General features: G+C 41.6%; 1 protein-coding gene across 2 annotated transcripts in view; it reads right to left on the reverse strand.

Moving 5' to 3' along the window:
- Positions 1-54: 54 nt before the first annotated feature.
- Positions 55-14,777, reverse strand: part of ttc7a (tetratricopeptide repeat domain 7A) — a 46,898-nt gene continuing 32,175 nt past the window's right edge. For both annotated transcript variants that reach the window (XM_031876146.1, XM_031876145.1), the window contains 2 exons: positions 14,027-14,229; positions 55-1,766 (listed from right to left, as the gene is read on the reverse strand). In XM_031876146.1, the coding sequence (XP_031732006.1) occupies positions 1,548-1,766; positions 14,027-14,229 (422 nt within the window). In that variant the 3' untranslated portion in view covers positions 55-1,547. The remainder of the gene's footprint in view (positions 1,767-14,026; positions 14,230-14,777) is intronic.

Raw genomic sequence — 14,777 nt, forward strand, 5'->3', positions numbered from 1 at the left:
GAGAGAGAGAGAGAGAGAGAGAGAGAGAGAGAGAGAGAGAGAGAGAGGCAGAAAACTGTGCTGGCAGTATTACATAAGCTCGCAGCCCAGTCCCACTGCTCACATTAATGTGGTTATAGGCACTCGGAAGTGATGTCCATTAATCACAAGTGACAAGACAGGTGAAGACGCAGCACCAAGCAGTGATTTTTAAAAGCCGTTGTAGTTTATATTGGAGAGCATTACGAGCAGATGAGTAAAGACACGACAGCAAAAAAAAAATACCCAAAAAAAAAACCAGACACGTTATGAGCGGATGAGTCGCCTACTGTACCATACAGACAGAACAAACAGAACAGAGACTGATAACACCCCAGAAGGACGGCTTAAAAAACAAACACGCATGCATGAAGGTACATAATATAAAGACAAGCCGCATTGGAAACACACATAATAAAGACATATGGAATGAGACACGATTGTCCCAGCTTTGAAAATGGATGACCTCTCGTTTGAGGTTTGACAGGGTGGGGGGGGGTGCTTGTATGTACACGAAATCTGCGTCTGATCATCAAAAATACATCAAAGGCTAAGACAAAGATGAAGTGGAGCTGCTAGTGTTGCTGACAAGCCTGTGCATAATTGATGCATCTGCATCTCCACACGAAACACGACAACATACATTCTATCTTGAAGATGTAACCGGCACACCTCTGCTGTTCATTCAATTAACACCCAATGATTCAGATTATTAAGAATGTTACTCATTAGTCACTAATTGCAAAAGAGCTATGATTTCATTTCTGTACCTATAACTCCATAGGAGATGTACATTGTCACAGAACGTACATTATAACATTATTCCCTCTGTATATACTGCTCTGTTATGTTGCAAAAATCAGAATGCCTCTGTTGCTTTTTATTACAAGAACAGCATTGATATCCTATTTCACGTAAATATGCAACAGCATGTTTTTTTTTTCTTTTTTTAGCTGATAACTTATAAAGAACGTAGCAGCGCTCATATTTCGGGGGGTTGAAAATGAAAGTCATTGATACCTTTTAAGGGAATATTTTTGGGAAATACACTTCAAACATTTGGTTTCTATCTGGACGTTTGATAAGAACATTGATGCAACATTCATATCTGCTAGTTAGATACAAAGCTACATCCTGGAGTTAGCTAGCTTAGCCTAGCATATAGACTGGAAACAGGGAGAAACAGCTAGCCTGGCTCTGTCCAAGGGTAACAAAATATCTGCCTACTGAAACTTAATTAAGTTCACTAATCACATTGTTGTTTGTTAAATTCATTGTTGTTTGTTAAACAACTGCCGTTTGTGGTTTTACAGGGGTTTATGCTAAGCTAATCGTCTCCTGTCTGTAGCTTCATGTTCAATAGACAGACATGAGTGGTATCAATCTTCTCATCAAGCTGTTGGCAAGAAAGTGAAACAGGCCTATTTCCAAAAATATTGTCAAACTTTCCGTTTAAGGTACGTGTTTTCCAACTGTATCTGCATCACAAGTTATTATAACCCAAACCCCCAACCCCAGCCCAGGCCCTTTCAAAGTTCCCTGGGGATGATGGTGAAGGGCCGGATGGGGCAGGAGGCCTCCAGCTCCAGGGCTGTCAGAAAGCAGTCGGGGGCCTGGCTGGAGCCTCGAGACTGCAGGGCCTCTCCCAGACCGCTCCACGCCTCGTGAGAGGTGCTGTGGACCTGAACCGCATCACGCAGGACCTTCTCCCCGAGGTGGGTGCGCTCGGTTTTCACCAGCAGACGGCCCTGGATAGACAGATGGATAAAAGAGAGGGGACATTTAGGTTTGCATATAGGCTCAACAGGTCATGAAAAGTATTCCTATAGAAAATAAAGTGTTATTTAATTGTTTGTTTTAACAGAAAATCCACTTAAAAATCAACTTCTGAGGTAAGCTACAGGCAAAAAGTTGAGCAATGGCGTGCTCTCATTCTCACAACACAGAATGGTGAAATTACATTTAACCTCAGTGGCTCGTCCTTAAATTGTCTCCCTAAATATCTACCATTAAAACAATTCATCATGACATGATAAGATCAAGTAAGCAGATGGTGGCTTTTTACAAAAAAAAAATCCAAATCTTGGATTATAATGGCAGCTGTCCTGTGGACTAGTTTAGTACGACAAAAAAAAAAACAGCAACAAAAACCAACTGTACTCCACTTTACGAGAGTGCGACTGAAGGGAGAAAATCAACAAATAGTGAGATTAGGAGCAGTCCTCTGTGGAAAAACGACGCAGTATGTTAAGAAACGCACACACAGTAATGAAAGTTGATACTGTGTTTAACCTGCTTGGGTCGGAGGTGAGACTGCTGGTTAAAGGGATCATATTGGTGCAATCGAGTTGCGTACAAGCACACGTTACATCACTGCTGATCTGCCAAAGCAAACCCTCTCTCTTTTAGATTGGTAAACTGTGTTGTTCCTACCTTGAGACAAAGGGACGGGTTTCCACTTTAACTTGGTGAGTACGATGTTATCATAACCGATAGACCTCACGCTACCAAAATAAAAGCCAAGGCAAGCATTAAAAAATATTTTGACAGTAAATTTAGTGGAAGAAAGCCACTTTTGGGCCAGCCACTTGAAAATGAATCAACTACTTTTATCAAATAGAACACAAATATGTTTGTTCTATTTGTTGAAATACAAATTACCTTGACAGCAATCAATGAATTAAATACTCTGACATTAAAAAGAAAATAAATAAAACTGTATCTTTGGCTGTTGCAAGACTTGTAATAAGCCTGGATCAATGTGTGCACTCATTACTCGTCACCGCTGTCTTACACAAGCAGCTAGCTTAACAGCTATAAGTACTAACAATAGCCATGTTTGTTGTTTACGTTCATTATGAAATGAATAATGATCATTTTGAAGGATGACTTGAAGGGATGGGCTGTCTGTGTAGCTGACCTGGCGACTTTCTTGCTAGATTTAGCACCCTTTGGAGCTAATGCTGCTAGCTACTTTTGTTTGAGTACGCAACACTTGGCTGGCTTTTTGAGTTGGATAATTGTTTTAACCTAGCATACTCTTGCTAGTTTTTCAAGAATACCAACCTTAGCTTTAACAATTATTAAAAAGTAGCATCAAAAGTGCTTTGCAGCAACTCTAAAGCTTTAGCACCCACTCGTCACATATTGAGTATTTAGAAAAAAGAAAAGAAGACTTTGTGGTATAACAAGCAGCCAGCCAATTTGATGACCATCAGCAGTTAGCTCAACATTAGCCACAGGGACAGCACACAGCCCCACAGGCCTACAGTGAAGAAGTAAATGTAGGCGTACAGTGGCTAACATTAGCAAGCTAGCTCAGACAACATGTAAATAAGGCAACTTTGGAGTCACTGCATTTTGCATATAGCTAACCAAAATCTGTCCAACGCACAGAGACCAAACTAATATTAACCGTTCATCAAACTCCCGGCAATATATTGAGCAAGCTGACGCCCAGATTGTCGAAGTGTTACTGGGAATACCAAATGTAAAGTAATTATTGAATTTCAAACGGTAGTCCCTTACACTAACTATTTGTTCCAGAAAAAAGTATCCATCTCAAGCTAGTTTTAATACTCTGAAAATGTATTTTCTTACAAACTGAAAAGAATTGAGCTCTATTGGAAGTCAGAAAAACCTACAAAAAAATATTTAAAACTGATTGGTAGCCTACTAACAAGTTTACACAGTTTGTGCCAAAGTGCCCCAAACATTCAAAGACTTGCTATGTTCCTTTACAGAACATGTTAGTCCAAAGTCCTCATTTGCAGTGGCGTGCTGGATGGCTACCGCCGAGGGCTCTGCCAAGAAGAGTGGTGGGAATGCATGCAATCTCCACACTCACTGGTTTCACACTGTATGAACGTATATATACTGTAGATGTATGTGCCTGTGTGTGGCATAAAAAGCTGAGTGAAAAAAGGAACAACAAGTATGTAACTGGCATTTCACGTAAACTGTATGAATTGAATAAATGGTCGTTCGGGCTGTCAGGCTGTGGTTTTGTAAAAAGTAGGCTATTAATGGGAGACAGAGAAGGATATTATGGATGATATCTGTTGTCACCGTGTAAAGGGCATGCAGAACTTTGTGTGACTGTGTGTGTTTTTCGGAGGTCAGCTTAGTTGGGGGTGCAGTGCGTTTGAGAGACCGGCAGAAAAGGCTGTCACGCTGACCAACAGCATGGAGTCAAATCTGTCTGACACACAAACATACTGCACGCACACACACACACACACACACACACACACACACACACACACACACACACACACGTACACAAGCAACAGTGTCATATGCACACTCACAGTGACAACAGGCAGCCTCTCTCGCACAATATCATCCCCTACCTTACTTTGACTATCTGTTACAAACACACACACACATGCACACACACACACACACACACACACACGCTGAGCTGGCCTAAGGTCAGACAGACGAGTCTTGTTATGCAGTCTCTGCTCACAAGCTCCAGATTAATTGGGCTGAAATTCACATAGCTGTCTCGGGGCTCTGATGCAACTTTCAATAAAAGCACACACACACACACACACTCCCTCTCTCTCCCTCTCTCTTTTCCTCCCTTCCTCCGTTCTCCTTTTCCTCACTGCTGCTGTGAGGAAAACACAGAGGAAGATCGTAACTCTTGGGTACGGAGAAAACCTGTCACAGGATGTGCAAACAGGGCTTGTGTGTGTGTGTGTCTATATGACTGTGTGCATACATGCAAGTCAGTGTGTGGGTGTATGCTTGAGGTGTATGATGTATTCCTTGCCGCTGGTTTGGCCACTAGCATCCACCTCTTACTGTCTGTGCTCTTGTCTCCAGACTCGCAGTGGTTACATTGTTCCGATATTTCTAGCATAAACAAGCCGGCTACCGGGATAAAACACACACACACACACCAACAATCACACCCTTCCATCTGTGCCACATGTCAGTTATGCTGGTAACCACGGAACAGTTGATCCTTCTTCGGCCAGCTGCTGAATCAAATGAACACTAGCCCGCTGTATATGCTTTTGTCTGATACAAACACAAGAGAGGCTGAAGAAGACGAGCTGACAGGAAGGAACAAACACCACAATACACACACAGTTGTCTAAGCTTACTGTAAAGAAAGAGGTCAGTGTTTTCTGAGATGAGAAGAACAATAGCAATCTCACGTCTGAGCATTGAGTACAGATGGCTACGAGACTTGGTTAGCCTAGCTTAGCACGAGGAAACAGCTAGTCTGACTCTTTTTTTTAAATTATGCAATTTTATTTTGTTGGTTTCATCTTTACATGTGATTTAGGGGAACTTGTGTTGAAGCTATTTTATTGACAAACACTTTATCCATCTGCCCAGAAGACTAATCTTGAGCAGTGTCCCTGGCTATAGTGTGTTGCCATTCAGTATGCAGGTTGAGGATGATTAGGTTTCACTATTAGTCTCTGGAGGCATGATGGTATCAAACCTAACAACTCATAAGGCCTGGTCACACCAGCATTTACATCTACATTTACTATACAATTAATTATTACAACTAATTAATTATACCCTCAATTTAAAACAAATGGTTAATGTTCTCAACTTGAACATAAAAAAATAACAGCCTTGTTGGTATTAATATAAATATATTAATATTGTCAATGACTTAATTTTTTACACTGTATTGTCTATAACGGAGAAAGCTATTGTAGCTTACTAGCTGTGTTGCACCATCCAGTTTTATTTAACGTCCTCTGTCAAAGTATAAACTTCACAAAAGAGAACAGACAGACATGAAACAGGTGTCGATTGTACTATATATCTTTTGACTTAACTGTGTTAACTTAACTTAATGTCCCTGTAGTGATTGAGCTAATGAGCAAGCAGTTAGCATGTTAGCAGCTAGCTCACTTGCTACAATAGTTCGCCAACTACGCCAAGCTTCTAGATCCACATATTTCGCAAATGTATCGCAGAATAATGACTTAGTATCTCAAAATAAAGAATTGGTATTTCAAATAATAACTTAGCATCTCTGAATAATGACTTGGTATCTAAAAAAAAAACCAAGAAACTCTCTTTGAGATACTAAGTCATTATTTTGATTCTTTAATGTTCTACCAAAGTTCTACGATACAAATCAGGAAATTCTTTCACTTTTCTTTTTATGAAACACGCAAAACAACATATTGTTTTGTCCTGTTTATGTATTGGATAAATAAACTACATACAACATGTAAGTTGTAGAGGTTTTGGTATTTTTTTTGCCCCAGTCATTATGCTAAGCTAGGCTAACAGCGTCCTGATTTCTGCTTGGTACCTAACCCACTGACATGAGCTGGACATAAAAAAGCAAGGCCGAAATGTTGAACTAAGACAGAAGGGTATCAGAAAAAGACAGTAGGCTAATATGAGAAATATTCTCAATTTATAAGAGAACAGATCATTAGTAACAGTGTGAGGAGCAAAATATCTGAGGGAGTAGAAGAGTGAGCAGACAGGGAAGGAGCGAGAGCTCCCGAACATTTAGTTTGCATCAGAGTGTTTCTGGCATTACACTGATAAAACGGGTATCTATTGGTTTTGCTTTAATTACTCCCAGCCATCTGTCTCCAGTTTTACCTCAACTGATCCCATGGTGCTTGGCAGCGCAGATTTGTTTCTTGTCGTGCCATTAAAGCACTACTGAACTGAGCCAAGCCAAACCGAGCGAGTGGGCAGTGGTGTTTTCATCCATCTTTCAAGCTAAATTCAGGCAAACTTTTGATACGCTGCAAACAGCACACAACGTTTAATTAAGCGTATTTCCATCGGCTAGATTGAAGAGACTGAGAGACACTTCCTAAATGTCACAAACAAACACACCCAACAGAGATTTGATTGTGGAATTGATTAGCATTGGGGAAATTAGTTTTTGTTCTTCAGTGTCAGCTGATGTTATTCACATTTCAGACTGTGCAACAACAAAAAGAGTACTTTGTAATATTCTAACGTACCATCTACAGCCAAGCAGTCGCCACTGAGATTTATTTATGGGAATAATATTTATTGGATAACTTCTATATTACCAAAAACTTTTTCCACCTCAAGCAAAGCATAGAAATTGCTATAAATACTAGAATACAAATCCTATGTGTAAAGCCACAGTCTGATTTAAGCTACAGTATGGGCTTTAAACATCTGATTGGTTATGGATCCAAACTGAACTAACCAGACGGCCGGTTATCTTAAATCAATCAGTGACAAAATGCTCATATGGATCAGTTCCCAGAAATGAATATCTTCTAGACAGTGTAGAGACAGCTGAACTCTAAATTTAGACTTGCAATCTGCTGTTGTCAGCCATGCTGCCTACATAGCTAAAGAGCTGCAAGTGACCAGTCAAACCAGAAAGTATGACTTAAGTTATAGTTAAGTTTGACTTGTTATGCAGTTTTAGTCGAGAGATGGTCAAGTGCGGGCATGGCATGCATGGTTCAGTTCCATAAGGTCCGTAATCATGTAATATGGCAGCCAGAGGGCGTGTTGCGTCATCCAAGAGCCGTCTGTTGAACCCCTGAAGGCTAACATCTACTACACGCATACGCAGTGTCCCCCAGTGGACCAATGCCCTACCACTGAACCAGGACGAGAGCTTTTACCTGAACCTTTAATCCCATCAGTGGTTAAGTCTGAGCTGTCTAGGGGAGGCGAGTCAAGGCTGCTGCGTTTACCTTGGTCATGATGGCTGGACTTTCCCTACTTATTAACCCCTTGATACAATTCCCATTTTTTATTTCCCTTTTGGGAAGTATGCCAATTCCCATTGTTGCTGCAAAGAGATAAGAAGATTGACGCCACCGACATTTGTTTAAGTAAGGTATCTACAGTCAGCAGCTGATTAGCTTAGCTTAGCATAAAGACTGGAAACGGGGGAACCAGCTGGTCCGGAACAAGATAGAATGTGGTGATTTGAGATCTTTAGATGTGTTGGTCGTCATGTTGAGCAGGACTGATCCAAGCTAAGACCCACTTTCTGGTCCTAATGCTAAGCTAACCTAGCTGTCTTCTGGCTGTAGTTTAATTTTCAGCATCCAGACACGAGAGTGGTATCGATCATCTCAGCTAGCACTCTGTAAGAAAGAGATTAAGCAAATTCTCCCAAACTATTGTCGTCTGTTTTTGCTTTACCCAACGCTTCATTGAAGCTACATGACGTCTAAGCAAAATATTCAAACCACGGACTGCATGCTTTTTCATGGCTGCATCGTTCCATCAAATGGAAACAGATTGTGGATGCTCTGTGCATTAATAACATACATCCCCCTAGAATTGAGCCTGACATATTGAAACTTTTAGGACCTCCACTGGATTTCAAAATGAAGTTGTCCAGGTTAGAACAACGTTTGACTGAACATCATGAGAGTGTAATGACCGACCCACATGTCAAAGTGGGAATTGAGAAGGTCAAACCTCTTAGCACTTTCACAGAGCCAACTGTGTACTACAGTATGTTTTGTTTTTGTCAGCACGATATATTGACCATGCTGACCTTTACATGTTGAGCTTCTCCAGCGCTGTAATGCACCTGGATGGAATGTCAAAGAAACCTACTGTATATACTGTGCATCAAGAATAAATTCCTGCATTGCAAAGTGCATTCTCACCTCTCTACAGATTAGAGCAGATATATGAATACACAACAGTATGAAAGTCAATGTGGCGCGTGCACACACACACACATGCATGTGCATACTCACGAGGGAATACAGCAACAGGAAGGGAGAAGGAATGGAAGAAATAGGTGATACAGGAGCCACAGAGAAAGGGAAGAGGAAGGAAGAAAGAGAGTGTGAACGAGTGAGAAAGAGCTAAACTGGGAACAATGAATAGAGAGCGAAAGAGGGGGATGGAGAGAGAGCAAAAAAGAGAGGTGTCAAAGAAAACGGAAAAAATAAGTGAGCCCAGATGAGCCATACATAGCAACGGAGGCACCAGCCAACTCCCAATCGTCTCTCTGTTTGCCCGCCCGATTTTATTCTTCCTCTCTCTCTCTCTCTCTATCTCTCTGTGGTTATCAGAGGTCTTGCTCAATATATTTCTGTGGTTGCTAGGCAATCCCATAAAGCGGTGAGAACGTGCAAAGTGTTATAAATAATGTATTTGCATTATCTAATCAGCTGACAACCACCCCCCATCCACACAGAGAGGAGAGAGAGCAAGAGAGACAGGAAGAGAGAGAGAGAGAGAGAAAGGGAGAGAGAGAAAGGGAGAGAGAGAGAGCGATGGGGGGCATTTGATAATTGGAACGCGATTAATTCAATGAGCACAATTCCTCGTCCTTGAGAGTATACGTGCATATGTGAAGCAGTCTACGAATATTCTGTTGGAATGGAGGAAACGTAAAGAGTGTGCGCGTTAACACTGTGTATGTGTGTGTGTGTGTGTGTGTGTGTGTGTCTGACTCAGAGCAGGCTCCACTACCGAACAGGAGTTATGAGATGTGGAGGATGTTGGGAGTGGGTCAGATGAATTTCATACCACCGCCGGAAGCAAGGCTGGGCCGCGTTTCAGGATCAGCCACCCAACGAAACACACACACACACACACACACACACACACACACACCCACACACACACACATGCACCACATGCCACACATACACGTTAACCAAAACACTTACCATAATGAGGTGAACAGCACAGACAGACAAATGTGTAAAAGGCTGACACTGCTTATGCCCTGATGGATGAAATGAAATATTAGATCGGATTGTTGCCTGTGGACTGTAACAGCCGAGAAATTAAACTATAAATCTGTAGCTAACCGTTGGCACACATATACGCTGACACACACACACACACACACACACACACACACACACGCAGCATGCCAAAGTCCTATCGTGTACTGGTTTGCCTAACTACCACACCCTCTCCCATCCAAAAATACTCTGAAACCAGCAGCTGACCAGAACTGTGAGTCACTGTCTGATCACTGTTTCTCTCTCTGTCTCTCACACACTCACACACACACACACACACACACACACACACACACACCATGTGGACACAGTTGAGGATGATAAGTAGAGGTGGAGTGAGTGAAGTGGCGTGCGATGAATAAGGGAAGATGGTGGTGTGTGTTATGATGAAGCACACAGCAGGGGCTGCTGGGCTTCTGTGCTGTATGGCATCTCGTTATGGGTTTCCCTTACTCACATTTCCCTTTTTCCTCATCTGCTGCGACTACTGTGGAGGGAATTACGACTTCACTCCACTCTGGTTGGCTCGGGGCGAAGCTATGCAATACTGTCTTGAACCTCGGAAAAAAAAAAAAGTCCCTTTGCTCCACTGCCTGTTCTGCTTTTATAAGAAAATAAATTCAATTGCCGATGTCAGTCAAAATGCTCCTCAAATCTACAAAAATAGAAACTATTAACACAGTATTAAAAAAGAAAAGCTACTACAGCCAGCAGAGTTAGTTTGATGAGTGTACAAATATTAAAATGACAGTCTATGGTTTTAGAGGGAGCCCCGGGGTCTGTCTATTTCTTGAATGACATTTTCATCTCCAAATGGTCACAGTACGTAACTCCCAGTAAAACAACAAATTACTAGGCCAGCTGTTTCCCACTGCTTTCAAGCTAAGCTAATTAGCTCCCGGCAGTAGCACACAGACATGAGTGTCATGGATCTTTTCTTCCAACTGGTAGCAAGTGAGCTAATAAGCATTTCCCCCCAAAATGTCAAGCTAGTCCTTTAAGAGAAAATTAGATTTTTCAAGTGGAAAATCATCTCAGAGGAGGCATTAAAAAATAATGTTCAGTGTTGTACTGCTGTGGTTTCATGGGCAAGCAGCTCTGACTGATGTAATGCCTTTACAATGGCTTCAAAAACGAGAGAAAGAGAAAGAAAAAATGAGATAGAAAAGTAAAAGTACAAAAATGAAGCATAAAGCGTTTCAGTTATTGTGTGATCATTGTCATAAAATATTAAAATAATTGTTGCATTCAGATCCCTGTAAAAATGGCATTGACGTAATGACCGCGATGACCCCAATTTGATTCTCCCTACGCTGTAAACTGTCCAATAAAGGCAAAATGTCTCCGTCTCATAATGGTAATTTGTGTCCATAACAAAAATGAAAAAAATCAGCTTCCATTTCATTTTGAAGCCACAGTTGGAGTACATCTTCTTTTATGTGTATCCCTAATAACTTCAAATAAAGATCTTAAGGACATTCATGGAAAGTACAGTATGTACTTTTGCAGATTAATAGCTCAAGTGTAAGAATATCAACTAAGAATATCATCATAATTCCCCCTTAGGCAGAGCTCAATAAATGGGCCACTGGCACACAAAGTGTCCACAAGCAGATACAGTACAAAAATAAACGCATGAATCCAGAGAGCCACAGAGTAGCAGCAACTGTAGGTTGTATTCTGGCAGGCTGATGCAAGCCAGAAACTGAAAATGGGTAGCGCTCCAAATAAAATGTCCCACACACTGTCCCACTTAGGCTCCATCACAATGCAAAGATGCAAGTATTTTACCACACAGCCCCATTAGCGTGTCTAATATATAATTCACCACATACAGTACTCCAGATAGCAGCGTTTTTGTATTTGGGTCTATTAGTGCCTACTTCAACATGTGCCTTAATACATGCATACAAAAAAAAATGGTCCAAATAGTCCACATGTGTGCCAAATCCATGGAGGAAGGCACAAACACAACACATGCACACGCACACTCACACTTTCAGACTGGGAACACATCTGCCCTGTAAGAGACCCAGAGTAGGACACTGCCAGCTGGCTTTGTTTCAGCTTTACACCCCCTGGGATTGGTTCTCCCACAGGCCAAATATGGAAGAGACACTTACCTCTGTCTACCCCAGTTGGACTTCGCTTCTACACACACACAGATACACACACTAACACTAAAGTGCACAATAGGAGCAAAAGCATTGGCCTTATGTGGTCACAAGGTGGCCAGTACTTATGTCAAAGCGATATCAACCTGCACATCTATGGTCACTATGGAGACCACGGACATATTGTGTGTGTGTGTGTGTGTGTGTGTGTGTGTGTGTGTGTGTGTGTGTGAGCACGTGTCTGGCGGTGCGAGTCTTGGATTCAGGAATATCCCTTTCTGGTCCTTTCACCATGACAACAGAGAAAGTTCAAAGGGCAGAGCAGCCACAGTTAATCCAGTGGATCATCTGGAACTGGGAAGCTGGGAGAGAGTGGGTGGAAGTGGGCGAGAGTGGATCTTTCTACTGCAGGAGTGTGAGTGAGAGAGAGAGAGATAGAGAGAGAGAGAGAGAGAGAGAGAGAGGATCTGCTCAGATGAAATGAAAGAAATGTGGGGGAGTGATCAGGAGAGAGGAAGCGAGTCTTTGAGCAGTATTTGTCATTTGTTGGCTATGGCCCAAATTTTTGTTTGTTTCTATTTTCTGAAATTTGAAGTTTGCCCGAAACAAATCAACACATCCCAGAATATGACTGAGCCATAATGTGGTAATTAATCATTATGAACACGATTGTGACACTGACACAGTACAACAATGCACAGGGGAGGAAAAAAGACTCATAAGCAGCTGCCAATAAGCAGCTGCCAATTTGAGAGAGCTAATATTAGCAGCTAACAGCAAGCTAGCCTAATATTTTCTGCTGAATTACATATTTTATTAGATAACATTTCTGTTTCTTCTCAGAGAGGAACTAAACTTAACATACTTCATTAGTATCAGTATAGATAGTATAGTTGAGTATATGATGCTAAAATTGTCTTTTCGTTAGCCTTTTCAAAAAACAGAAGAGAGTTCATTTCCAAGAGTAATATGTTCAGCTGCTATTGCTACTGCCAGGTAGCAAGCTAATATTAGCAGCTAATAGCAAGCTAGCCTAATCATTTCTGTTTAATTACAAATCAAAAACACAAACGTCATTAGCTAACATTGCTGTCCTCTAAGCCGTCTCAGTCCTCAACACTTGTACATACAGTATAGTTGAGTATATGAGGCTAACATACCCTATAGCCTTATTTTAGCAGCTAATAGCCACGTAGCCTCATCATTTCTGTTTAATTACAAATCAAAAACACAAATGTCATCAGCTAATGTTGCTGTCTTCTCAGAATGAGTCAACACTTGCATACAGCTTCATACAGTATAGTTGAATTAGGAGGCAAACCTAGTGCACAGGAAAATCAAAAGGAGGCATCTGCTCTACCAGCACACCTGATTCAGCCTAATGAGCTATTGATTAGATATTGATTAAACATGCTGGAATTACATTACTGCTGTGATGAAAAATCACAGATATTCCACCTGATCTTCATTGTTGAATCCTTTAATAAAAGCATAGACATTGTTATCATGATTTATTCATGAACTTGTTTAGTTGGTATTACTCTGTTGAAAACGGGGCGAGTATTTTGGTATTCTCAAGAACTTTATTGATTTTATTAACAGTGGGATGTCATCGATTTTTGACCTGTTGAAATGCAATAACTTTGGCATGAAAAGACAAAGATGTCACAGGGATGACATCATGTGATACTACATGTGCCTATACAACTGGCTGTGTGTTTACATTATGTGTGTGTGTGTACTCTTTGTTTAGCATGCCTGTGTACAGCTACAGAGAGCAGAAAAAAAAATAATTTTGTTCTAATTCTAATTTAATTTAGTGGATTTAAGAAAAACATAAAATTAGTTTGTGCCTGCTTGCCTGAGCCTGAGTTGATTCTGAAATTCTTGCGTCACATACTGTGTAATGTAACGCAGTGAACTCAAGCAAAGCATTTTAAATGTGTGCATTGAGACGCGTGTGAACGTTGGGGTGCATACGTGTGTGTGTGTGTGTGTGTGTGTGTGCACATGCTCGGCCTGCATCTCACGTCAGTGGTAATTTAAGTAAAGGGATTCAAATGTATTAGTGTATCCACGCATGTTGTGTGTGTGTGTGTGCATACTGACCACTGAACAGTATATTACATTAATTCCAATTTAGCAGCTTCTTGAGCTTTCGCTGACTCTCACCATGTGCACCAGTGTGCTCTCTCCTGTGGGATGGATGGCCAGGGCCTCGTCATACAGGCCCTTGGCGTCGTCCAGTTGGCCCCGGAGCTCGGCAATGCGGCCCCGCTGCAGCAGCACCGAGTACGAGTTGGGGGAGAGTGAGCTGGCCTCGGCTATGCAGAACTGGGCCTCCTTTAGCCGGCCGTCCGCCATGAACAACTCCCCTGAGGACGGAGAGTGAGAAAGAGGAAGAAGGATGAGGAAGGTGATACAGGGAGGAGGGGGTTGGAGTTATAATGGAGGAAAAGGTAATAAAAGAGGGGGAGGAAAGAAAGAAAGAAAGAAAGGTGAGGTACAGTAAGGAGTTCAAGAAAAGATGAAGAAAGGATAACCAGAGTGAGAGAGAAAGGAGAGGAATTTATTAATCCATGTGAGAGTGACAGAGATGACTTAACTTTGAGTTCAGCAGCATTACGTCAAAATGTAAACTGTGCAGCGCTCAAATACAAACACAACACACACACACACACACACACACACACACACACACACACACACACACACACAAAGACTATTAAAGAGAGGGAGCAACAAAGTGCCTGGGAAGTCATGAAAGTCTTGCCTAAATATGGCCATCGCTTACTAAAGCTGCCTGCCTCCTTTCTTTGCTGCTGCTGGGAAGATGAGGACAAACCCCAGACACACACACACACACTCACACACACTCACACACACACACACACACACACACACACACACACACACACACACA

The sequence above is a fragment of the Anarrhichthys ocellatus genome, unplaced genomic scaffold (assembly GCF_004355925.1).
Source record: "Anarrhichthys ocellatus isolate YVR2014 unplaced genomic scaffold, GSC_Weel_1.0 scaffold104, whole genome shotgun sequence".
Lineage (NCBI taxonomy): Eukaryota > Metazoa > Chordata > Actinopteri > Perciformes > Anarhichadidae > Anarrhichthys > Anarrhichthys ocellatus.